Below are 26219 nucleotides of genomic sequence, written 5' to 3' on the forward strand. Positions count from 1 at the left end.
CCTCCCCACCTGTTTTAATTGGAGCCCTTCATCAAAAAAGCCACAACAGTCCACAGTTCACCAACTACACCAAGTCTACTAAAATTTTTAAATCAAGCTTTCCCTCTCCCAGCAAGCCCAAGATAAACTTCCATTACTCGTAGACCCACTAAACTGAAGCCCACAATTCTTACGCCCAACAGCCTGATTAGATCCATTACCCATTGAATCAAGAGGCCATGGATTACAAGGCCCACTACTTGTTGACCCAAACATCACCATCTTCTTCATCATTGGTTCACTCACAGGAAACCCTGGATTTGCATCTTGCCAAACTGCCTCAACTGCTATTTTTTCTCTTCAATCCCAATGTGCAGCAGCTGCTGGACTGTCTTAATGACAGAAAGCTTCTTTCTTCCCACAATTCGCACACCTCCAACCATGAGTAGGTGACTCCAAAAGAATTTTTTCCAAAACGACCTCGCTCCAGGGTGTTACTCTTTTTCACCTCTTCGACACCAACCCTCTCAAGATTGCATTCATTAGATACATTTCTCCCAACCAAATCCTGTAACCCTTCTAGTCTTAGTCCTAGCATTCTTTTGCCTTGTCAATGACCACTATCTGTATCCCTTCCTCACATGCTGAAGCACTATCTAACCCTACATGGAAGCATGCGATGTACACAGAAATGGACGCCTTAACAACTCGGAGGACATGGGATTTGGTGGATCTTCCTCCTAGTAAGGAATTGGTTGGGTGTCGTTGAGTCTACACCATCAAATATCCTCCTTACAGATTAAACAACTTATGGCTTGATTGGTTGCCAAGGGATACACTCAAACATATAACAATGATTATTTTGAGAGCTTCTCTCTTATCGCTGACTAAATTCTGCCAGTTAATTTTGATGGGCCCTTATATACCAATTGGATGCCAAAGAATGCCTTCTTGTATTGAGTTTTGTAGAAAGAGGGATACATGGAGCAACCTCCTGAGTATGTTACTCAAGGGGAGGAATGATAAGGTATGTAGGTTGCATAAGGTCATTTATGGTTGGCCCTATTACATTGAGTTTGATTCTCTGTTTAAGTTGCATTTTTGTAACTAGAGTCCATTGATGTAATGGAAGAATTTCTTATTCTCCTTGTCTTTTCTTTATTCCTTTCCTTTCTTTTACTAATTTTCTAATGTATATTCTTCTCTCCTTTAATACAATTCTTTGTTTATCAAAAAAAAATAAGGTCATTTATGGTCTTAAGTAGCCTCCTTGAGCTTGGGTTGACAAATTTAGTGTGGTGGTTTCTGCATTTTGTTTCATTCAGCCCCACTCAGATTATTTGTTCTTTGTTCGCCAAAAACGAGACAGGTGTCATGCTTCTAGCAGTTTATGTTGATTACATCATCATCACTACAGTGATCAAAGCAAGATTGTGGATGTCAAGTAGTCGCTTCAAGCAAAATTTCAAATCAATGACTTGGGTACTCACTGTTACTTTCAAATTGTACAATGTAACAAAGAGTTGAATCCATCACAGAGAAAATATACCTTGGACTTGCTATATGAGACCAATATGTTGGGAGCTAAATCGGTTGATACTATGGACCCTAATGTGAAGCTTTCTATGAATTTTTTACTAGACGCATCAATATAGGCAGTCGGTTAGAAAGTTGATCTACTTGACTGTCACAAGACCCAATATATCTTTTGTTGTGGGAGTGGTGAGTCAATTAATGGAAAATCCTAAACAACCACACTGGGATGTTGTTTGTGGGATTCTAAGGTATCTAAAAGGCTCTCCTAGTAGAGGTTTGATATATAAATGTAATAGAAACTGCAAGACCATGGGACACTATAATGCCAATTCAGCTACCTCAGTTGATGATCAAAGGTATACTACAAGATACTGTACATTTGTCAAAGGTAATCTTGTTACCTGGCATAGCAAGAAACAAACTAATGTAGCTAGATCTGGTGCTGAAGTAGAATACCGATGTATGGCCCATGTTGTGAGTGAGCTTATGTGGTTGAAGTCTCTTATGTCAGAGATGGGACTCTTGGTCAAGAAGCCCACCGATATATTTTGTGATAATCAAGCTGTCATTTATATTGCTAGTAACCTAGTATTTCATGAGAGGACAAAGCACATTGAGGTTGACTATCATTTTGTGAGTGTTGTTTTGCTAAAGAGGTTGTCAAGACTCCATTTGTGAATCTGTGGATAAGTTGAGTGATGTTTCCACTAAGACTGTATTTAAGCCCGCATTGTCTAGCGGTTGTAACAACTAACAAGATGGGTTTGGGTGATATTTATAAAACTCTAGCTAGAGGGGGAATGTTAGAAGAAATAGGCCAATTTAATAATAATGTTGTGTGAATAGGGATATATTGGTCTTTCAAGATTTTTTATTATTAATATGTAAAAGGGCAGACCTGGAGCTGAACGTAACTCTCCATGAAACTGTCGCCTCCTTCTTTCTCTTGCTTTCTTCTTCTCTTCTTTCCATCTTTAACATTACAAGACTCTCTAAACTCAGATCAAAGGATTTTCCTTTGACCAGGACTATTCTCTGAGACCTGCATTCTCTCATGACAATCAGTCGCAATTGTGGATCAAAAACAAGACAGGAATGAGAGCTTCAAAAGGGAGTAAGAACAAGAGACCCCACTGTCCTTGCTCCCTTCAACTCGTATAATATTATTAAACTTGGTTACACATGTTATATATCTCTTTGGGGCACTATAAAGCATAATTGATAGCTAAATGGTTCTCTTAGGAGTATGGTATTGATTGTGCAGAAACATATGCCCAATTGCTAAAATGACTGCTGTTCACACCTTAATTTATCTTAATGGAGAGGTTTATATGTGACCTTCTCCTAGTCTTTCTCATCCTTCCAGCTACGACTGTCCCTAGTAGCGTGCTCTTTATGGATTTAAGCTAGGCTCAAGAGTTTGGCATGATCATTTTTGAGCTGTTATTACTCAAATTGGCATTTTCTCTAGTTCCCGTCATGCAACTCTCTTTATTTGTAATTCTACATTTGGTCCGACTCTTCTTTTATTATATACAACTCCGCCAATAATGCACTCAATGTCCTACTCTTTTCACACACGGCCAGCCCCAAGCCAGCTAAAGGAGAAGGGTTGCATTAGGTAGCTAACAACTAGTGTAAAACTTGTCAAATCAATATGATATGAATCCTTAACGATTATTCGACGAAGCATCGCCTACAAGCAACGCCTTGCACTTATATACCACCCGGGTATAGAAAAAATTGGGCAAAGATGGGGTAGGTCATAACCCCGAAGTGACGCTCCGTGTTAGCACTTGAGTATGGTGTCAAATATGCAAGGGTTCCTCCATCATTCTAGACATGGATAGGTAAAGAAGTTACTTCAGAAAACTATGATTATATTAGCAACTTGAAATATAGGGACACTTACAAGCAAAAGCATGGAGATAGTGGACATAATGATTAAATGAAAAACAAATGTTATATACCTTCAAGAAACTAAGCATGTAGGAGGGAAAACTAAAGAAATTAAAAATCAAGATTCAAACAATATTACACTAGAAAAAGAAAAATATAAGAATGGGAAGGAATCATTGTAGACAAAGACTTAAAAGGTAGTGTTGTAGATGTCAAAAGCGTAGGAGATAGAATCAAAAAATCAAGATGGTCTTAGGCTAAGAGATAATAAATGTCATTAGAGCTTATGCTCCTTAAATAGGCGTAGAAGAAAACCATAAGAGACAATCTTGGGAAGGTATGGACAGTATTATCCAAGGGATATCAAGGACTAATAAAATATTCATAGGAGCAAATTTGAATGGACACATTGGAAAGGATAATAAAGGTTATGAGAGGATACATGCAGGAAACGGACATGGAGATAAAAATGAGTCTAGGGATATGATCTTAGACTTCACCATGTCATATGATTATCATGCAAGGACTATAAAATTATCCTAGGTGAAAGTTTACCTACACAACATAGAGTTTTAGTGTTAGATGTATTAAAAAGGGAAAAAAAAAAAAGAATATAAATCACTGCAAGAGAACTAGGTGGTGAACCTAAAGGGAGAAAATTTTATAAAATGTAAAGATAAAATTATCAAAGATCGTGATTGGACAATAAAGGATAGTGTTGACACAAACACTCCTTGTAGTAGGATAGCTAGCTCTATTAAAAAAGAGAGCAAAAGATATTTTTAGGTGAATCAAAAGGAAGATTCACAAATAGCAAAGAAAGTTGGTGATGGGATCAAGATGTCAAGAAAGCTATAAAGATAAAAAGAAATTGGTATAAAACAAGGCAAAAATGTAGAAGCAATGATAACTTTGAAAAGTATAAAAAGGCGAGTAAAAATGCAAAAAAGGTCGTTAGTGAAGCTAAACATAGATCATTTAACAATTATATGCTAGATTAGATACAAAAGAAGGGAAAAGAAACATAAACTTGTTAGAGCTAGAGAAAGAAATAGCATGGACTTGTGCAATGTAAAATGTATAAAAAGTGAGGATGATATTGTCTTGGTTAAGGAAAAAGACAAAAAGAAAGATGGCAATGATCACACAAATGAGGAAAATGCTGAAACTATGAGATTTATTAGCAAAATTAGAGTTAATGAAGTTAAGTTTGCATTAAAAAAAATGAAAAATAGAAAAGCTATAGGACTGAATAACATCCAATTGAAGTTTAGAAATGCCTAGGTGATAACACAATTATATGGTTAACTAATTTACTTAACGTGATCATAAAAACTAAGAAAATGTGTCAAATGAATGGAGGAAAAGAATTTTAATACGTATACACAAAAATTAAGGAGATATTCAAAATTCTAATAACTATCATGGAATTAAACTTATGAGTCATACAATGAAATTGTGGAAAAGGATAGTTGAACAAAGATTAAGATCAGAAAGGAGGGACTAAAAAAAAATCAATTTGATTTTTTTTATGCTAAGGAGATCTACAACAGAAGTTACATATGTTTCAAAAGGATGGAAAAGCTTAGGGAAAAGAAAAGGGACTTGCATATGGTCTTTATTTTATTTTATTTTTAATAATAAAAGAAACTATATTAGATAGAAGAGAAGGTACAAGGTGCGGGGACAAGGGGTCCACCAAATAACAACAAAAGACAATCAAGAAACATGAAAAAAGAAAGAAAGCAAGAAACTCAAGATCACAAAGAAAAATAATAAAAATCAACTAGACAAAATTAACCAAGGAAACTGTTTTGCAAACCCTTTCCATCATAATTTACTAAGCTCTTCAAATTTTCTAATTCTCTTTTACCCTTCATCTTTTGACTTTTGCCACCATCCAATCGCACTTCATTTGCTCTACAATCAGTCAACTTTAAATCTATTTTATCCAAAAGATCTTGGATTCTTGAGCCTCTACCTACTTCTTAGGAATTTACTCCAGGGTGTAGGCTAAAATCCATCACTACACTGTAAATTATTAACCAACCCATCAATTTTAATAAAATTGACACTCCCTTCAAACCTTCCAATGGGGGAGGATGAACATAAGATAAATCCCCTAGTTAGTCACAAGAATCAGGAACATAACCATATTATTCTCGAATATTATCCAACAACCCCCCACCGCAGCAGAACTCACTAATATCACAACTCTACGAATCTAAAAAATTCCCCCATTTCTTTATCTCCGTTCCTTTACTTGCCCCATTGCTACCCCCAAACTCCTTCTTTGCATGAGAGTCTTCCACTATGCTAAATACTCCTTCAGAATCTCTCCTTAATTTGGCACAGAGTCACCAATTTTTTCTCTAGTATCATCAAAAACATTGCTCATCCCCGCACCCATACGAGCTGCCTTCCGACGAGTATAACCCCGGTTGCCCTCAAATTTGTTAGAATTTGGACATACATCAAAATTTGCCCCCAAGGAAGCTTCTACTTGCATACTCCTTTCCACTCACTTGCTAATCCCTCTTCAACACTAGTCTCATCTTTAACATCACAATCTAGTTTCGAAACTAACCTACTAATATTCTAGTCTTGTTCTGAAGCTTGTTCAATTTGATTTATATTTTAGAGTTGGAGCCTATGAAAGACGTCCATTATCAAAGGGTATAGAGTCCTCCTTTCCAATTCCCACTAATCGTCCCCTAACTTCTAGGAATGGTAGTTTTTGCCTGCCCATTATTGGGGTCCAGCAAGGAAGTACCTGCATCACCTTGTTCCTTATGGATCCCAATACATATGGATTCCCCTAGCCTTTATGCTATATTTGAAATTTGATTGAAATACTTATATTTTTATTCTTATTGAATGAATAAATATAGTTTCAACATTTCAGCAATCTTACTCCTGGATCCAGTTTCAGGATTTTTAATTGTTTATTTGTTCTTTTCGCACTGGGATGACACCCCCTTGAATGCCCTTTCATATGACTTGCTTTAAAAAATTATTTTAAATCAGTGTGCCTCTGCAGGTTTGGGAATGTTGCAGAAAAGGAAAAAGGATTAGGGTTTCAGTTTCTAGGGGTTTTGCCGAAACATGGCAGTGACGGCTGTGGCAACGGTTGGTGGATGGAGGAACTGCTGTAGGCAGAACAAGGAGAGAGAGAAAGAGAGAGAGAGGGAAGAAGGAAAAGGAAGAAGAAGAAGAAGAAGAAAAAGAAGAAAAGGAGGAAAGCATGAGAAGGGAGAGAGAGAATAAACGTGGGGGAAAGGGAGAGAGGGACTGCTGTAAGAGATGCAACAAGACAACAACATGAGATTCAATTAATAATTAAAAGCTTCCTCACCATACATCATAAGCCTATAATTTATAAGTCCTGTGTCACTAGGTAAATAATTGAACAGTTTGTAAGGCAAAAATATGACACTCAAAAATTTGAGGGAAAAAATAAGCTAATTTAAAATCAATTACAATGGAAATATATATAACCCTGCATGTTCATTAAATAATTAATTTGATCAAATACAGAGTCTGCCACATGGAATGCTTACACCCCCCCCCCCCCCCGAGGGGGGGATTGTGGTATCAAAATTTGTAACCAAGCACTAATGATAATGATTCTATTCATTCAACAAGCAGGGCAGGTAAGAAATTTAGGTTATAAAACATAATCAAAGGACACAAATATGCTTTTTGCGAAAGAGTTGGGGAAAACAGTTCCTCCCTGTAGGAACAGATTCACCACCTAAGGAAGTGCCATGTCAGACCTCTTCAGAAAGAGAGGAGCACCATGGGGGGTGGTTGCGATGCCATTAACACAAACATTTATTTCTCACAGTTCCCCTTCAGTTTGGTGCTGTCTTGGTGACATGGCAGCATTGTATTGGGTCCCATGGGTTTTTTTTTGGGGGGGAGGGGGGGTGGGGTGTGGGGTTGTCCTGTTTCCTACATGGAGAAATGGTTACCCCAAGTATTTCTCCAGAATTTCAATGTTAAATGAATTCTTACCTATCAACCAGTATATTTTGTATAATGATATCTGACATCGCGTGTCCATATTCAAAGTGATCAAGGAAGTTCCTGCATAATTTTATAAATCACCACAATTAAAATTATATGCATAATTAATCAATTTTGAGAATGTTCCTGCTCATGACGCCAGGACAAAAAAGCCAATCCACTAAACTTCACTTATATGTAAAGAAATCCTTGCTCATGCATAACACTGTCATATTGCAAATCAGCAGGTGCATAAGTTTCTAGTGTCCATGACTCCATGTCTTAACCAGTCCAAATATATACACATATTCCATGTATCTATGTATGTAGGCAATAGGCATGCATGCCAGCACCAAAACTTCAGTGGGAAAAAAGGCATAAATTTTCACACACTAAGGTCGAGTTTGGAAATGGATTTGGGGTCTCAGATTTGGATTTATGTGAATTCAGATGGAATTCAATGCAATTTTGTATTGCATTTTGTCCAAACCCACACAAATCCAAATCTAAGGTCCGAATTCAAGGCTACCAAACACATGGTAATAGTACTTGCAGGAAACAGTAAAAATAAAATAATAAATAATAATTGAGAAACAGATATGGACTGAGAGATGTGCAACTACCTTGAGAAAAAGTGAATCTTCGTTCCATTCTTATGAATTTGGATGCGATCACCATCAAATTTGCATTCAACAACCATGTCCTTCCCATGAAGCTGAACATATGGGGAAAAAGAATAAAAGATGAAATTTTTTTTTATAGAATTAAGGCCACTAAATTGATGGAAAAAGCAAATAATACAAAATTCACCTACACTATTTTATAAAGTAACCTAGAGTTTTGGTATCCATTCCCCTTGATATCCATTCCCCTTGAAGCAGTGTCACAACTCATTGAACATTTGCCAATCAATTTTCAGCATTGTATCATTTATTTTAACAAAATGAAATTTAAGTTTAGAAATAAATCTGCAGGGCACACAATAAGGCTGAGGCAGCCTCACCCGATTGTACACAACATGGCAATAACCACCTCTTTTAATGCTTCCCCTGGGGCTCGCATTATAATTTTGAAGTCACCATAAGAACAATAATCATGTACTAGGAAGAATGATCTAGTCACTCTTCGTTGATGCTTCTTTCAAGATAGGATACTTATTTCCTGCCATTCTGTCTAACAAAAAGAAATAAAAAGAGGTTGGGGGGGGGGGGGGGGAATGAAAGAACATTTCTCTCATTTTTTGCCCCATTTTTATACTCAGCCACAATCTTTTCCACAAATTCCCATAAACCTAACCCACTTCAAGATAAATTTGCACAAAGAACAAGCAACAGGAACGCCCAATGGCAAAGATATTAGAAAATGGAACTTTCAAACAAAAATATTGCCGTATGTACATCACAGCTTGAATTTTGATGGCATTCCTTGCCATACATTCACTCCTTTTAACATTTTTAAGAATACAAATATGAAGACCACCTAAACATGTGTGCGTGTGTATAAATATATATCCAACCTTTTTCCAAGCAGCAGTTACATCAGCAACTCTCATGGCTAGCTGAGGACGAACAGCTTTCCCAACTTCAATGTCCTACAAATATGATGCACACAAAGGTATTGTTTAATAGATATATATGGTTCACATTATAATGCATTTGCAAGTAAGCCCATTAAAGCAAGAAATGGATAGATAGAGAAGCATGAGTAGCTTCTTCTCTTTACCATCAACTTAAAAGCAAGGTAGACAACTAGAAAATCAGATAAATAGATAGCATGCTCTTAGTCTTACCAAATAAAACCAGAAGAAAATCCAACACAATTATTCACGAACAGGGATCTAAAAAAGCTGCTTCAAGTATCTTCCACATTTGATCGGAGGGATTCCCAAGTACCACCATCACTCAAAACAAAATTATGATGCAGATTACTCTAAACATGTAGTGTGAACAAATTTCAGAAGATCCAAGAACACTCATAAAAATATTTAACATTTTAGATTGCACAGCCATGTCACTATACTACTAAAGGTTGTTAGAAAGGGATGTATTAGTTTAGCAATTAGGTGGTATGAGCAGGGTTATTCTAGTCCATAAATTTTTTATTATTAATCTATAAAGAGGGCAAACCTGGAGCAGTATCTCTCGAGGACTGCTCACTACTGCCTCTCACCTCCTTGTCTCTCTTTTCTCTCCTTCTATTCTTTTTCTTCTTCTTTAACTCTTAGTTCTGTATTTTCTTCGTTGAATATTCAATTTCTTTCAAATTTGTAACATGGTATCATATATTCAGAGCATCGATCTCCTCTAAATCTGACTTATCTGAATTGATTTTGAACACTTCGTCTTTTCCATTTCTTTTATTACACCCTAATCGGTTCTCAGGTCTGACTGCATTAGGCTTGAGAATCATTTATGGACATTCTTTCATTGGCTGGTTGTGGCATGATGATGCTCTTTGATGCTGTCTGTGTTCGTAATTGATTGCTTTCAATATTGTATCAGCAGCTCAGTCTTTGATTGATGTTCCATGAGTCTATTTCTTGTTCTTGCCTGCACTTGATTCTAATTTTCTGCCAGTCATAATGCCTTGCAGCAGAGGTTTTTTTTCCCCTTTTCCTTTCATTTCCTCTTGGGTATCTGGTACTTCTGTTTCTGCTACACAGCCCTTGCTGGTACTAGCATGTGTTGGATTGTGCCACATTGGGAATTGTTCTGATGGCATCTACAGAGAAAGCTTTTGCTTACACCGTTAAAGTGCAAATCACAGGCATCAAAATGCTGAATCCTCCAACAACTTCTGGTGGTCTCAAGCAGTGCAAGTGTATATTAACACAAAAGGACATCCAAGCATCTACTGCATTCTCCACCATCTCCAAAATCCAAGGATTATAAAGATTGCATGGAAGAGTAATAAACTGCTTGCGTGGTTGTGGAATAGCATGGAACCATGAATTTCTATGAACATGATGCTTGTAGAACTGCTGAATTCATGTGTGATGATCTATGTGAAAGCATCACAGAAGATAAAAGTCAGACCCATGTTTTTATCTGTATGAGAAGTTTTTCAATTTTGACCAAAAAGGTAGGTCCATCGATTAGTATAATAGCACTCTCAATGGTATGTGAAAGGAACCCAGTTTCTACTAACCATTTAGCTCCAACGCTGAGATGATTAAGAAGCAACAAACAGAGTTCTTGGTGCCAAGTTTTTATCTGTTTTGAGTCTGAGCTTCAACCCATCAGTGATACATTCTTGCAGGTGAATTTATTTTTGTTCACTTGGGATTCTTGCAGGTGAATCCATACCGCCTATGAATGAAACATATGCTAGAATCTAACAGATCACAATGGATCTCAGTTGGAGGATTCTTCAGTATGACAAGGGTTCTCCCTGCACAATAGACACCAAATCTCTATTCTCGTCTTTCTCAAAAAGCCTCACAAGCAACACTGCCCTTCTCCTCCTTTTTTGGGAAAAAACAGGGCAGCTGTAGTGATCCCAAAAAAAATAAAATAAAAAATAAATAAGTAAATAAATTAATTAAATTAAATTAAAAAAATTAATTAAAAAATTAAATTATTATTATTATTATTTAAATTATATAATATATTATATTATATTATAAGATTATATATATATGGTTAGATAACTTCCTGAAGTTGAAGATGAAATTTTTTTTCAGAGAAAGAGAACTGTGCGCGCCCCCCCCCCCCCAGCGTCTCTCCTCCGTCTTCGTCTCTCTTTTTCCTCATTTCTTGGTGGATATTCGGTCGATCGGGAAACGGAACATACCGTTGGGTTCCTAACTCCGCCACCAACATTTCTACCGAAGCGGATTTGTCGTGGGAGCGTAGGCACCATTCCTGGGGTAAGGTAACATTTCCCTATTTTCTCAATTTCTCCTTAAATTTGTCGCTAAATCGACGATCGAGCACCACCACAGGGTCCTAGTCGCGATCGTCGTCATTTTGGTCGGAGTAAATTTCCAATTTGGGTTTCCTAGGTCCCACTCCAAAGCGAGAGTAAGATTTGGGGAATTAAGTAAATTCGTTATATTTGAGGGTATAATTATTTATTTGGAATTTAAGAGTTTTGGAAATATTAAAATAGTATTTTAATTTAGGGTTGATTTAATGGAACTAGCATTTTTTATTCAGGGCTCGGGTGAGCAGCGCAGGTAACTTTTTGGGGTCCCTGTTGGAGTAGTTCAAGAAACCAGGTAAGGGAAAAAATATATATTAAACCAGAATTTTTATGAATTTAATGGAAAATGAATTGTGTTATATATACGTGTATATGTTTCAGTATGGATTTCAAATGCCAACCATTTAAATTATGTTTTCCGAGCTTAGGGCCGTTTGTTAGATACGTATATGCGAAAATTAACTAATGAAAGTGAAAGATATTTTCAGGATAATTATGTAAGATAAGAAAGGTATATTTTGAGTATATGAATGTTAAATGTAAGTTGGCTTATTTTACAGGAAATATATATATATGAATTTTACTGCTAAATAGTGTGGCATGAGCCGCATGAGTAAATAGGAATTCTGTGTGGAAATATGTTATATGTATGAGATGTAGGATATATAGGAAATGAACTAAGTATGAAAAATGTTATATGAATTATGCTGCATGTGAGTCTTAATGCAACCATGTAAAACAGCTGAAAGATGCTGGGCATGTTATGAAATGAAATGAAAATGGAAATGAATGAAACGGAAAAGAAATATGAAATGTGAACAATGTAAAATGGGAAAGAGCCACATAAAGTGAAATGCTACGAAATGACAAAGCTGAGAACATGAACAGATGTGAATTACAGAATAACGTATTATGGTATTATCGGTACTTATACTAGTAGAACATGTTACGTTTGGGCGAAGCAAACTCTTCGCCTGAGGGCTTGTTGAGAAAGGCGAGTGCCCTGATTGTATCAGGTGTAGCAGTAGGTTGCATATGGTGCTAGAGCAGAGGGAAACTACTTGTATGGGCGGGTAGATTTCCTTATTCTCGGGGCCTTCGCCGGTAAACCTTTGTATGAATTGCGTGAGTACGAGATTACATTACTACCTAGGGATTTACTTAGTAAGGTGAGTGCTCCAGTATGCTTCAATTGTGATCTTGGGGTTACCTAAAGTATTAGAGCAAAGGATTGCTACTTGTATGGGTGATCTCATGGGTAAAATGTCTTGCATGTGTTTGACTAAGAACAGGAAATGATTTCAGAAATTATGCTAATGATTTGCAAATGATGAAAACGTATACTTATGTTATTTACAAACCTCGTGTTAGTCACACGCTGTTTTAATATATTATTTTTTCCTTTACTGAGATGTGTCTCACCTAAATACAAATTATTCTTTTTTAGGACCTTCACAAGATCGAGCTTAGGGAACTCGAGCTATTATAGCATTTTTAAGAAAAATGGTATAATTTTGATAATATTTTGGGATGTAAATATTTTAAATTTTAGGTTTTATGTTTTAAATCTTCTGATATATGGATGGTTGAGAAATATACTGGTGTTTGTAAATACTGAACGTTTTTGGAAATATGTGTATATATGTGAATACAAGTGGATGCATGGTTTATTATGTTGTATAGATAGGAGTAGAAAACTCTGGTATTATATTTGTGGAGATTATATTTATGTTTTCCGCTGCGTACATAATATTAGAATGTGGATTATCAGGTAAATGAATGGATTAGAAGCACTTCGGGCCCATTTACAGGATCAAGTCATTACAGCAGCAATCCAATATCCTTCAATGATACTACTACACTCAACCTCCTCTGTCTAAAAATTCTTACAAAATTCAATACTCATCTCCCCACTATAACTAGAATCCCTAGTAGCCACTCCCTTAGCATCCCCTTCTTCCTTAATAAAATTCCTCTTCCTCCAACCAAGTGCCTGCTGCTGCTGGTCCACACTCGAACACCACCCCACAGCTTCATCTTCTCTCTCTCTCTCTCTCTCTCTCTCTCTTTTATCATTGTTAATGAGTTAGTTGAATAAGGTTAAATTTTTATTGGAGTTTATTGGAAATTTTGGATTTTGAATATTGTTTAGGGTGTTTTATTATTATTGAAATTTAATTGTTTATGTATTTGCTCTCAGTTAAATTCTGCCGTAGATTTAATTAATGTTTAGAATTATTTAATTAGTTTGGTAAAGCCCAGTTTGATTCTAAAATAAAAAATAAAAAATAAAAGAATAAAATACAAAAAGAAAAAAAAATTATTTTTATTAAATCAATTGTCTTTCTTAAAAATTGATTTTTGGTTAAAATTTGATTTAGTTTAGGGTCCCTTTTATTAAAGTTTGTATTTTTATCGTGTCTGATTATTGTTTAAGTTTTTAAGGTGTTAAATTTTTACCCGAGTTCTTGGTTGCCTTTTAATTTGGATTTTGGTTTAAGTTTTTTATTTTGTTAAAGATTCGGTTTTTATCATTTGCGTTTGTGTTTGTGTGAGTTTCATTATTGCGTGTTTTAATTACGTGTTTAAAATTACCGTCTTTAGTTAACGCGTGTTTCGATGGTTGCCTGATTAGACGTAGGGTTTCCGTTCTTGCTATTTAATTCAGTACATGCTAGGATTAGGGTTTAAATTGCATGTTCGTTTAATTTGTCAAAATAAATCTCAACCAATCCTGAAAATTTTGAATCTGAACTGAATTCAGTAACCTTTTATTTTCCGATTGGGATAATGAAAATTTTGAAATTAAAACGCATTCCCTGAGGAGACGATCTAACCCTTGGGCTGAATATTACACGACAGAACTCCTATACTTGGAAAATTTTCCGAGCTGCTCATTTTTCAAATGAGTCGGACCTTTTTAGTAACACGGGACAACCTGGATCTGTGCTTTTAGGGGATTTGGGTAGAAAAATCAACCGAGCCAGTCCAAATGATGGCAAGAGCATAGCTGGTTTTAGAATCACTGCTCTCAACTCCTCCGGGTCCTTCAAAGTTAGAAACAGATTCAATATCTTTTAAAACATCTACTTTAAAATTTGAAAATTGAAAAGATCATAGCCTTGAGCCAAGAATTGCACATGGAAAATCTCTCTTTCACCATAACCAACTACAACCCATGGCAGCAACCAACTATCAGAAAACCCCAATGGACGACCAGGCCCAGCTTTCTTGTTTTGAATATCAACCCCTCACTGTTTATCAAAAATTAACAAACCTCTCTAAGTAGATAGCAACAATTTCTGAAACACAGCCCCTAGAACCAACTCTTTCCTCCCTAGACCCCAGTCCATTGCCAAATTCAAACCAGCCAATATTTGTCAACACACTGTAAACAGAAAACTCCAAAAATTCCATAATCTGTGCTGCCTTGTGAAATACAACTGCATTCTCAAGCAAATAACCAAATGCCAAGGATTGTAGTTCTTGGGAAAGGGAACAACATCTTAATGCAACCACACCATCTGAGATTCAAAAACTAACCATCTGTAATTTCCCCACAACAAATGCATAGAAGGATTTCTCCCCTGAAAATTAAGTAATGAACAGCAATATTTTTAATATTACTTAATAATCAAATTTAAAAATTCTTTTGGGTTTAAATGTCAGAAGGAAACCCATAACGAGGAGGCAGTAAACCAACATAACTAATTGAATCACCAACAAGCCCTACAGCAAATAGAGTTATCATCAACCCCATCCTCCTGGATATACAACAACAAAGCACTACACTCAAACAGAAAATTTGTAGAGTCATTTCGTAATTTTAAAAAAAAAACAAAAAATAAAACAAAAACAAAAACAAGAATAAAAACAAAACAAAAAGTGAAAAAAAAAATTTGTTAAAACTTGATATACATTGTTTGCCCATAACCTAACAGTTTAAGCTTTTTTTAGGTAAAGTGGTAATCCAACATGGTATCAGAGCTGCTTACAAGATGGTCCTCGGTTCTAACCTCGTTGCCCGCATTTATAGTGTGGTGCTTAAAAAATTATTGCATTTCATGTAATATGTGTTATTTATTGGGTGTTTATCTCTCCACGTGCTATCGAGCTACACGTGCAAGAGAGTGTTAAAGTTTGATATATATTGTTGGTGCAAAACCTAACAGCTTAAGCTTTTAGGCAAAGTTGTATTCTAACAACATCCATCATACGCAAAAGAAATTTGACTCTACCAAATCTCTCTACTAGACCTCCCAATGGCAAAGTATGTCAAATGTGTGAGATTTCACTGTTGAAAATTTAAAGCTAATTGATTCAAAAAAAAAAAATGAAGTTATGACATGTTACATGCATTCTCTATATGTAATTATGTATTGACTGGTGAATCGCCTAAGAAATTTATAAATGTATAAATTCAAACTTCAGACCACAGCAAGAATTCAACCTGACATGGTAGCATGTATTAGAGAATCTACCAATTAATAACTCAAAACTAAAATACATTGGAGAAAAATCTAGAAACATACTAATGGGTCTACCATGCCATTGCATAAAATATGTGAAATATAAACACAAAATTGCGTCAAGGCATATAACAAACCTGGCGCTTATGGCGTTGACTTCGATCCCTCAGTTTTTCACAAACTAGCCTCAAGTCACATGTGACATTAAATAAGTCTTCAGCATCCGGATGAAATTCATGAAAGATGCTTTTTTCGCTCACTCCCAACTTCAAATCTACAAGGAAAATGTACCAAAAAGGAATAGCTGAAGCAAACAATAATTGATCAATAGTACTCAAATAATTAAATGAAAATAGACAACACCTTTAAGAATTATCATGACAATCCACTTCATTTCCAGTGCATTTGTTTTCTTGATAAGTGTAGAAAGAACTGACGTCTTTTCTGCCCTGTCAGACAATTTTTTTACAAAACCGGGGGGGTGCGAGAGAGAGAGAGAGTGTAGCGTGTCACATTTCAGAAAAAGCATCACAAAAAATGCTGGAGACAGAAAACAGCAGCTAAGTAATCCATCATAGCAATAAATTTACAGACTGCAGAAGATTATAGGGCCAAATTGCTGATCCACTACAAGAGTAAAACTAAACTAGATGAGCTCAACAGAAAAGTAAGGCAATGTTTAGGCTCGTTAATATTATTCTTCATGTAATCATATGCTTTGTGTTCAAAAAAGTAAACAATCACCCAAACTCCTTAGAGGAAGTCATGGTGATAGAAGATTTTCATGAGTAGTTGAAGTTGAAGTCGGGGTCCCCCAAAAGGCGTTGGTTTTGGGATATTTAAAGAGGGATAGATAATGGAAAAAAGGGAGGGTGAATGTGGGTTAGTGGGCTAGGTGACAACAGTGTGGTTAGTGTAGAGGAGCTGAGTTGCCATGGCAGCTTGGTGAAGTGCCTCAACCAAGGGAAAGGAGGAAAAGGAAACAGGAGACTGGGGTTACTTGAAAGGAGAAATGTGCAAGAAGCCTGGAGGAGCATATTGGAGGCAAGCTTCTGAAGTGAGCAAATGGGGAGAAGGCACAAGAAAGAAGAAAGGACGGTGCTTTATTATTATTATTTTTAAATCTCTTGGTAGAACGGCATTGTTTTGGCACAATAATGTGCCCACCTTTTCTTAAAATTAATCACTGCCCCCAAAACAACATCATTTATCTGCCCACCCCCATCCGCATACATGCACACACATGAGCATGGGTGGTCAAGCACAAGCTTGTGCACCCACACTCCTTTTTTTTTTTTTTAATTTTTTTAATTTACTCAAGTAAATAAAATCACAATTGGGGCCAAAGAAAAATACCCAAAATTGTTCTCAATATATTTATTTTATATTAAAAAAACTGAGTTTAATTCTTCTGAATATTCTTCTTTTCTATTAAAAATTGAGTTTAATTCTTGACTATTTGATAGTAAATAACTAAATATGATGAATATCCATTTTGTTTCAAGTTTTAAAAGTTGTATAAAAATTGAAGGGGATCTTAGGTGCAACGGTAAGGTTGTCTCTATGTGACCTGGAGGTCACAGGTTTGAGGCGTGGAAACAGCCTCTTGCAAAAATGTAAGGTAAGGCTGCGTACTATAGACTCATTGCAGTCCACCCCTTCCCCAGACCCTGCATAAGCAGGAGCTTTGTGCACCAAGCTGCCCTTTTTAAAAAAATGGTATAAAATTGTTAAATTAATTCACAACCAGTTCGGGGCATAACAGCTTGTGGCACAGTAAAGGCATGTAGCAGACCATAGAGGCCATTACAACAGCATAGCCCACCATAGCAGACAATAAGAATGTGAATCAGGATGCTTATGTGATATCATCCCATAACACTTTCAAAAGGTACCGATCCATTACGTAATGGTATAGCAATTTTTTAAAAACGTGATTCACAATCTAATCCTTTACACCCATTCCTTGCCCTCTTTTCTTCCACACCTTTAAAATGTATATAGTCTAAAACTAGTCTATAACTCTATATTGTAAAGTCATGCTCACTATCTCCGAATGAAATTTTACGATCTGCTCTAACTAATCATTGATGCATCAACTTTTCAGGAGGTAATAGCTCTTTATTTAATATTCATCTCTTGTGTGGAGTGCATTTTGGAGTTAAAGATAAAGTCTGCCCCCTTTCCTTTTGGAGTTAAAGATAAAGTCTGCCCCCTTTCCTTTCCCCAATGCGATAACCTTCATCCACATACATCATATAGAACTTCACCCTGTCCATTTAAGTATCTTTTCATAATATTCATAAATCACTTAGTATAACAAAATTTTTCGATAAAATAATAGCATCCCAGAACTCAAGAAAGTAAAGGGACAAATATTATTGCTAGGAAAATACCAAATGAAGATACAGATCAAGTAAAATTATATGTATGTACTGCCAAAAATAAGTGAACTTAAATGGATATTTGGCAAAAAATAATAATAATAAGTAAGGGATGCTTGGCCAAAAAAAGACAGCAGCATAATGCACAAGGCTCCAACGAATATGGAAGCAATTGAGATGAACAGTTCATTACCCCCAACATTGGGTCTTATGGCTTCTCAAGCCCATGACACAGTAAACGAACTAACATCACTAAGGCACCAACTCCTGCCTCATGTTTAGAAACTACCGAAAAACAGCATGCTCTTATAATCAAACTGACAATTTCAAATGTTTTACCTATTTTCACTCAAAGCCAAGCGATCAAGCAAGTCATTTAATTCCATAATTGTTAGTCCACCAGAAGCCATTCCTTGCCTATGCTGCAAAACCTATTCCAAAAAAAATTAAATAAATAAATGAACAAATAACAGTAAAAAAAATTAATTTAAGGAAATATAACCATAAAATTGTACAAAACAATCCCCAGAGGTCATGGGTGGTCAGGTGACTCCCAATCTTAGGCCTTTGGTTCAATACCAACTGCCCCCAAATGGGTGAATGAGGCAATGGCTCAACATCTTGAGTGAGCACTGAAGCTCCCACAGTAAACACGAAAGAAAAGCCTCATAATTCACTTATGGGAATGTCTATCTAGGCCCCTCTTGTCTGGTAAGTGGAATTACGAAGGAGGGCTGCCACAAGTTAGTTGCTTCTTTTAACCATTTTAAACAGTCTAAATGTAAGAAATACCACTCCCACAGTGATTAATGTCCGAAGTTAAATACTTGCATACATGAGGTTCTTGTTCAAACTTCCATAAGATCAACAACTCGAAATCTATGTTCAAAACCTAGACTGTCACAGTATCACTATTGCTGATACTGTACACTATTGCATAGTGCAACCTAACCTAGCAAGGCATCCCAAGAAAGAAAGCCAACTTATTTCAGGCCTTAGAACTTGCATATAGTTCCGATTACAACATTTGTGCACTAACGAAATTTTTTGAGTCTTTATATCTCTAATTTAGTTGTGGATGAACTTACTAGACATATCTAAATGAAGCTCTCCAATGTATGTTATTCACAAATGATTTTTTCTTGATTTAGGAAACTAGTGGAAGTAGCATTTAAGTTAGAATTATGGAATGGTGCTTTAGAATGTAGATATTCTGAGAAAAGCAAAAGTAAGACAACATACAAAAGATGCAATTTTAGTAATTCTTGGAGTAATAATGAAGAAAATGTTAAAATTGGTGGTCAAAATATTTTTGTAACACTATCTATAATGCAAACAAAAGCATACATTCAGCATTGCTTGGTCCACTTGCATCTCATTCCTAGAAACTTTTTCTCTATATCAATTCCATTTTCAAGGATGTCTCCGAGCACCTTGTTCTTTTACAAAACCATTTCAATAATTAACTTTCTAAACCAGAACACTACATAGGAATCATCTTTGAATGTAAATTGATTGCATGATGATGGGAAACTACTAGTGAAGAACTTTAGAGTTTTTTTTATCGTAGCTAGGTTTTTATATTTTCGTTCGGTAAAATTAAGTAATCTAAGTTTAGTTAATTTAGGTTTATTTTGTGCATTTAAATACTTTGGATTTATTTTGTAATTTCTTGTTTTATTGGGGCTTTTTGTTAAAATATGTGTTTTAGTTAGTAGCATGGTTATTAAAATCGTCATATGGATAATACAATTGTAGGATACTACGATCCAGATCACCAAAACGATTCAAGTGTCAACAAAAATCAGAATCAAGTAGAATCGTGGTAGAATCATAAAAGAATCGGTGTAATCGTAGAATTGGAATCATAGAATCATACCAATCCTACAGGATTTTTTTTTTTCTTTTTGGTTTAATAATACAGCACAATACATGTTTTAATTGGCTCAAAGGCCCCAAAAGGTTTACGTTCGGCCCAAAGTCTTCAAAAATTGAGCTAAAATAGCTCCCAGCCTCCCATCGATGAAGAGATTCAGCAGAATCTGCACCTGACTTCCCTGGTGTTTGACACCTCAGTCCTCTACTCTTTGAAGTTCAGCGGCCCAACACCAGAATTTCTCTCCTGTTCAACAACCAGAGAGCCCTCCATCTGGTGACCAGTTTTTGATCAGCAGTTCTTTGGTGTTTAACAACCAGAGCTCTAGGTGTTCGACAATAACTCAGTCCTCGATCCTCTTCTTTCTTTGGTGTTCAACAAGAACACCTCAGTCCTCTTCAACACAGACTTCTTGTTGTTCGATCAGCAGCAGTGGAGAAAAGAACCGAGCCAGCAACCCAGCAGAGCTGCAGAGGTATGCTTCAAGAAAGACTCAACAGTCAGCTCTGTTTTCTTCTTCTCCACTACTGCTGATTGAACAACAAGAAGTCTGTGTTGAAGAGGACTTAGGTGTTCTTGTCGAACACCAAAGAAAGAAGAGGATCGAGGACTGAGTTATTGTCGAACACCTAGAGCTCTGGTTGTTGAACACCAAAGAACTGCTGATCGAACAGGAGAGAAATTCTGGTGTTGGGCTGCTGAACTTTAAAGAGGAAACCTAGAGCTCTGGTTGTTGAACACCAAAGAACTGCTGATCAAACACCAGTCACCAGATGGAGGGCTCTTTGTGATTGTTGAACAGGAGAGAAATTCTGGTGTTGGGCTGCTGAACTTCAAAGAGGAGTAGAGGACTGAGGTGTCAAACACCAGGGAAGTCAGGTGCAGATTCTGCTGAATCTTTTCATCAATGGGAGGCTGGGAGCTATTCTATCTAAATTTTTGAAGACTTTGGGCCAAACGTAAACCTTTTGGGGCCTTTGAGCCAATTAAAACATGTATTGGGGCTGTATTATTAAACCAAAAAAAAGAAAACAATCCAGTAGGATTGGTCTGATTCTATGATTCCAATTCTACGATTCTCTTTTACACCAATTTTTACGATTGTCAACTTCTTCTTCTTAATTTTTTTTAAAAAATTTTATTGTATTTTTAACTTCTTTACTTAGTAAGTTATAATCAAGTTTTTTTTGTCGAGACTTGTCATAAATTCCACATATATAATTTTTTAATTGTTGCGGGATAAAATGTCGAAGAATCTCCAATGAACTTTCCGATCTCGATAGCTTGAAAAAGAAGTCACTCCGATGCTTAAATAAGGGACTGCTTTAGAGAGGTTGCAAGCAACAGTAAAGATGGGTTCAAATGAGATACCTTAGCCTCTTCTCTGGGTCCCTATTTATAGTGAAGGAGTTTGACCCAAGGGTGATATGCCATTTATTGGCGAATTATGGGGCGGGCGTGAATCACTCAGGTTATTGCCCCATTGGCGTGGATTGCTCTAGTCATTATAAGGCGGGCGTCAATCGCTCCGACCGGGCGATTGACTTGGCCGGTAACTGCCCTCATTAATATTGCGCTTTGGCCTCCTTTAGGTAGATGATATATTTTGGATACATTAGTTCCCCCCCCCCCCCCTAGTTTCAAATTTTTGAACCTAGCTTTCAAAGTTCAAAAGTTTTTTTTTTTTAATACCCTCTTCAGCTACTTCTTTATCTATAGTTTACCGAGCCATGTTTGGGGGTGCTTGGCTTACCCAAGCCGATCTTGCAGTGCTCCTAGCTTTTCCGAGCCAAACTCAAGGGGACGTCGACTAGTTTGAACCAAGGTGGAGACGTGCATGGCTTTTCCGAGCCAATTTGCTGCGCTCTCAGCTTTGCCAAACCAAACTTGAAGGGGCATTGACTGGTTCGAGCCAAGGTGGAGGCGTGCACAGCTTTGCCGAGCCGGTTTGCTGCGCTCTCAACTTTGCCGAGCCGAACTTAAGGGGGCGTTGGCTGGTCCGAGCTGAGGTGGAGGCGTACACGGCTTTGCCGAGCTAATTTGTTGTGCTCTCGGCTTTGCCGAGCCAAACTTGAGGGGGCGTCAGCTGGTCCAAGCCGAGGTGGAGGTGTACACGGCTTTGCCGAGCCAATTTATTGTGCTCTCAGCTTTGGGTGCAGCTTGCTGAGTCAAATCCACCAACACACTGGCTCATCCGAGCCGATGCATCTGTGTGCAAGACATGTCGAGCCGGGTTTGTCAACTCACCCGAGCCAATGATGCCGAGCAGGTCTTCGTTGAGCGTTTTGTGCCAAGTAGGTCTCCATAAGGCATTTGTGCAGAGCAGCTTTTTGCAAGGCATTTGCGCCGAACAACTCTTCGTGAGGCATTTGCGGCAAGCAGCTCTCCGTTCGGCATTTGTGCCAAGCAGCTCTTCGTTGGGCCTTGGCGCAGAGCAGCTCTTTGTGGGGCATTTATGCCAAACAAGTCTCCATAAGGAATTTGTGTCGAGTAGCTTTTTGCAAGGCATTTGCGCCTAGCAGCTCTTCGAGAGGCATTTGTGCCGAGCAGTTCTTCATTGGGCCTTTGTTTCGAGCAGCTCTTCGTGGGGCCTTTGTGCCGAGCAACTCTTCGTGGGGCATTTGTGCCAAGCAACTCTTCGTGTAGCATTTGTACCGAGCAGCTCTTCATAGGGCATTTGTGCCAAGCACGCTTTTTTTTTTTTTTTTTTTTGCCTAATGAGACGTGCTCATCTTTTGGGCTATCTTCAGGCCTCATAAGCGTTGCTCATCAGTTGGGCCAGTCTTCTTTGCCTAATGAGTCGTGCTCATCTTTTGGGCATCTTCAGACCTCATGAACTTTGCTCATCAGTTGGGCTGGTCTTCTTTGCCTAATGAGTCATGCTCATCTTTTGGGCATCTTCAGGCCTCATAAGCGTTGCTCATCAGTTGGACCAGTCTTCTTTGCCTAATGAGTCGTGCTCATCTTTTGGGCAATCTTCAGGCCTCATGAGCGTTGCTCATCAGTTCGACCGTTCTTATTTGTAGAGTTTCGAGATCTTTCATTATTTTGGCCGTATCTGCAGAGTTTCAAGATTTCTTGTTATTCGTGTCATACCTGCAGAGTTTTGAGATCTTTCTCAGGGCTCGTGATTGCGTCTGTTGGGTGTTCCATTTGCTTGGGATGCGTGCTCATACGGGGTCTTTCCGACATGTGTCTATTCAGTTTCAGTATCTAACAGGATATATATCTTCCTTCGACAGCAAGCTTGTACAAGGACTTGCATTTTTCCCTCGAGACGCAAACCAATTAATGATTTCCCGCCTTCTCTAGATGCATGCCTTTTGGATATTCGGGCCAACTCTTCTCCATAAAAGGCATTCATTTTCTCGTTTCTTCCTTGTCCCAACTGAGAGGCCCCCTTTTTCTCTGCTAGGTACACTTCTCCATCCTCCTTTCTCTCTGTCTTTTGATTCTTTTGTTTGCTTTTCTTTGGCATTGTATGTGTTATTTTGGCTTTTCTCTTCACATGTTCTTGATGTTCTTCAAATTTTGCTTGAATGTTCTTCGTGTTTTTCATTTCCTTCGAATGTGTTCCTGTTAAACTGTCGGAGATAGGAATTGTTGATCCAAATCTTTGAATACAGTAAGTTGTTTTTCATTTTGACTTTTCAAACCTTGACCCTCATGAAGTCTTCTAAGGCTCAATCCCGTCCTCCAGTCACTATAAGGAAAGCTCGATCGTACCTCTCCCCTGCAGATATGCATACCGTGTGTTGTTTATTCGCTGCCCTGACAATATCCAAATTTGGCGACCCAGCAACTCTGAGTCCTCACAAGAGTCAGGTCCCAATGAGATCTGCCTATACACCGACTTCCTTGACCTAGGTCTCAGGCTCCCCTTTTTCCCTTTCTTTTCTAATGTGTTTCACTTTTACAACATAGCTCCTTCGCAACTGGCTCCCAACTCATACTTGTCGTTGGTGTGCTTCACCATTCTCCTCATCAAAAGAGGTCATCAGCCCATAGTGCCTCTATTTCGGAGCTGCTTTCAAATGAGAAGGCACTCCGTAGAGAAGGATCTGTACTACTTTAATGCCTAGTCTGATTATAAGCTATTCACCCCTGGTAGTTCTTTTATTCATGACTGGAAGTTTTGGTTCTTTTTTGTGTCTGGGAAACTAAATTATCATGAGCCCCGCATCTGGTCTACTCCTCTTGATGGTAATGTTCTTCCCCTTATCCTTTACTTATTGTGCGCGTGCATAGGTTTTATTATGAATATATTTTTTATCTAAATTTACCCTTTGTCTCAGCCCGACTGCGGCACTAGGCTCCCACTCTCTCCCCCTTCGAGCACGCCATCCTTTAGGAGCTGCAAACTAGTGCCCGACAGGGGTTGTCCCCCATGGCGAGCTGCTTAAAAAGCGAGTCCTTGTGTAGTGTGGACTTAGTCTTGTCTCCCTAGGTCTTTACGAGTTTTATAGTGTATATACATGTATTTTGCTCTACTTGGCCTTCCTTACCCTCCACTTTTCTTTTTGTAGATATGGACTTCAAACAATACGAGGCCGTGATGGTTGAAGCGAAAAAACAGAGGGCGAGTAAGAAGAAGAAGAAGAAGAAGAAGAGAGACTTACAGGGCGATTCTTTTCAGATGGAGGATGCCGCTGCAGCAGATAACGAGCCTCCTTTAACTCAGGTGATCCCTCCTACAGCTACTTCTTCCGGAGGACCCATCTTTCATGATCCCACCCTTTCTGGTCCCGCTCTTCGGCATGCGGTGCACGTTGAGGAGCTTGTGGAGGCGAAGCTGACTCTTCCTGGAATTTGGCTTCCAGCATTCAACACACTTCTTATTAGGTGGCCTTATCAACTTAGCTTACAAGTTTTTTTATTTATTTTTTGGCTCACCACTGCATGCTGGTTTTGATATTATTTTCAGCTGGCAACCATGGCTCTGGGTATGGAAGAAAAAGTTGTTGAGATGTACCGGGTTTCTACAGAGTCAAGAGAAAAATATGTTGCTACATAGAATGAGCTGTTCGAGGCCCATGCTGACTCTACTCATCGAGAGAAGGCTCTTCAAGACAAGACCGCAAGGATTCGGAGTGAAGAGATCCCTGCTGCCGCCAGCATAGCAGTATCAGACTATCGAAACTCCAAGAAGTTCATCCTTGATACTTCTAAGACATACCGAGCAAGCTTTCGGAGGTGCCGAGAGCAGGTCAGGACGATGCATCCCGACCTTTCTTTGACTGGTGCATGTTCGTACGGTTATGGCAACGAGGACCCAGAATCCGGGGAGGAGATGGGCAAGACCGAAGAGTTCAAGGAAGAAGGTGGAGAAGGAAGTAAAGCTGGTGACTAGGAAGCCCAGCCTAACATTTTATTGCTTTTGATATTGTAATTTGGCTTTTCAAGCCTTTGTAACTCAAGTGTACAACTTTTGCAATGAAATTTTAAGAGTAGTATTTTTTCAATATATCCGAATTCCATGTGTTTTTTATCTCCTTCCCCTCTAAATCCTTTAAAGTGTATGCTCCCGACTTGATCTCTGATGCTATTTGGTACGGTACCTCTTAATTGGGCTTCAATTTGCTTGAACCGAGTTCTGCGGGGTTGCTTCGTACCTTCCTTAGGACCATATCCCCCAGTTTAAACGTTCGTGCCTTAACCCGAGTGTTGTAATATCTGGTCACCTTTTGTTGCTATGTTGCGATTCTCATCCGTGCTTGGTCTTGTCTTTCCTCCAAGAGATCTAACTCTGCTATTAATTCTTCATTGTTGTTCTCCTCGTCAAAATGTTGCCTTTGCCAGGAACAAATTCCAACTTCCGCAGGGATGATCGCTTCTGCTCCAAAGGCAAGCATGAAGGTTTCCCTGTGGCTATTCGTCGGGTCGTGTGGTATGCACAAATAATGGACGGGAGTTCCTCTACCCATTTTGCCATATGAAGCCTCAAGCCGCGTTCTTAGACTGTGCAAGATTGTCTTATTCATATTCTCTACTTGTTCGTTACTTTGAGGGTGGTGTGCAACAAACGCGAATAGTAGTTTGATGCCCAGATCAGTGCAGAATTTTTTGAAGCGGTCGTTGTCAAACTGTCTCTCGTGGTCTATGACTATAGCCCAGGGGATGCCGAACCTACAGACCATCAAAGTC

The 26219-nt window shown here is 38.0% G+C and overlaps 1 protein-coding gene across 1 annotated transcript in view; it reads right to left on the reverse strand.

Moving 5' to 3' along the window:
- Positions 1–26219, reverse strand: part of LOC131165470 (DNA ligase 4) — a 106994-nt gene that overhangs the window by 64966 nt on the left and 15809 nt on the right. Inside the window, exons 2-7 of the mRNA XM_058123321.1 lie at positions 18539–18630; positions 16179–16264; positions 15953–16089; positions 8939–9013; positions 8046–8137; positions 7432–7503 (exon numbers count right to left, since the gene is read on the reverse strand). Of these exons, the coding sequence (XP_057979304.1) occupies positions 7432–7503; positions 8046–8137; positions 8939–9013; positions 15953–16089; positions 16179–16264; positions 18539–18630 (554 nt within the window). The remainder of the gene's footprint in view (positions 1–7431; positions 7504–8045; positions 8138–8938; positions 9014–15952; positions 16090–16178; positions 16265–18538; positions 18631–26219) is intronic.

Source organism: Malania oleifera, chromosome 10 (genome assembly GCF_029873635.1).
Source record: "Malania oleifera isolate guangnan ecotype guangnan chromosome 10, ASM2987363v1, whole genome shotgun sequence".
Classification (NCBI taxonomy): Eukaryota; Viridiplantae; Streptophyta; class Magnoliopsida; order Santalales; family Ximeniaceae; genus Malania; species Malania oleifera.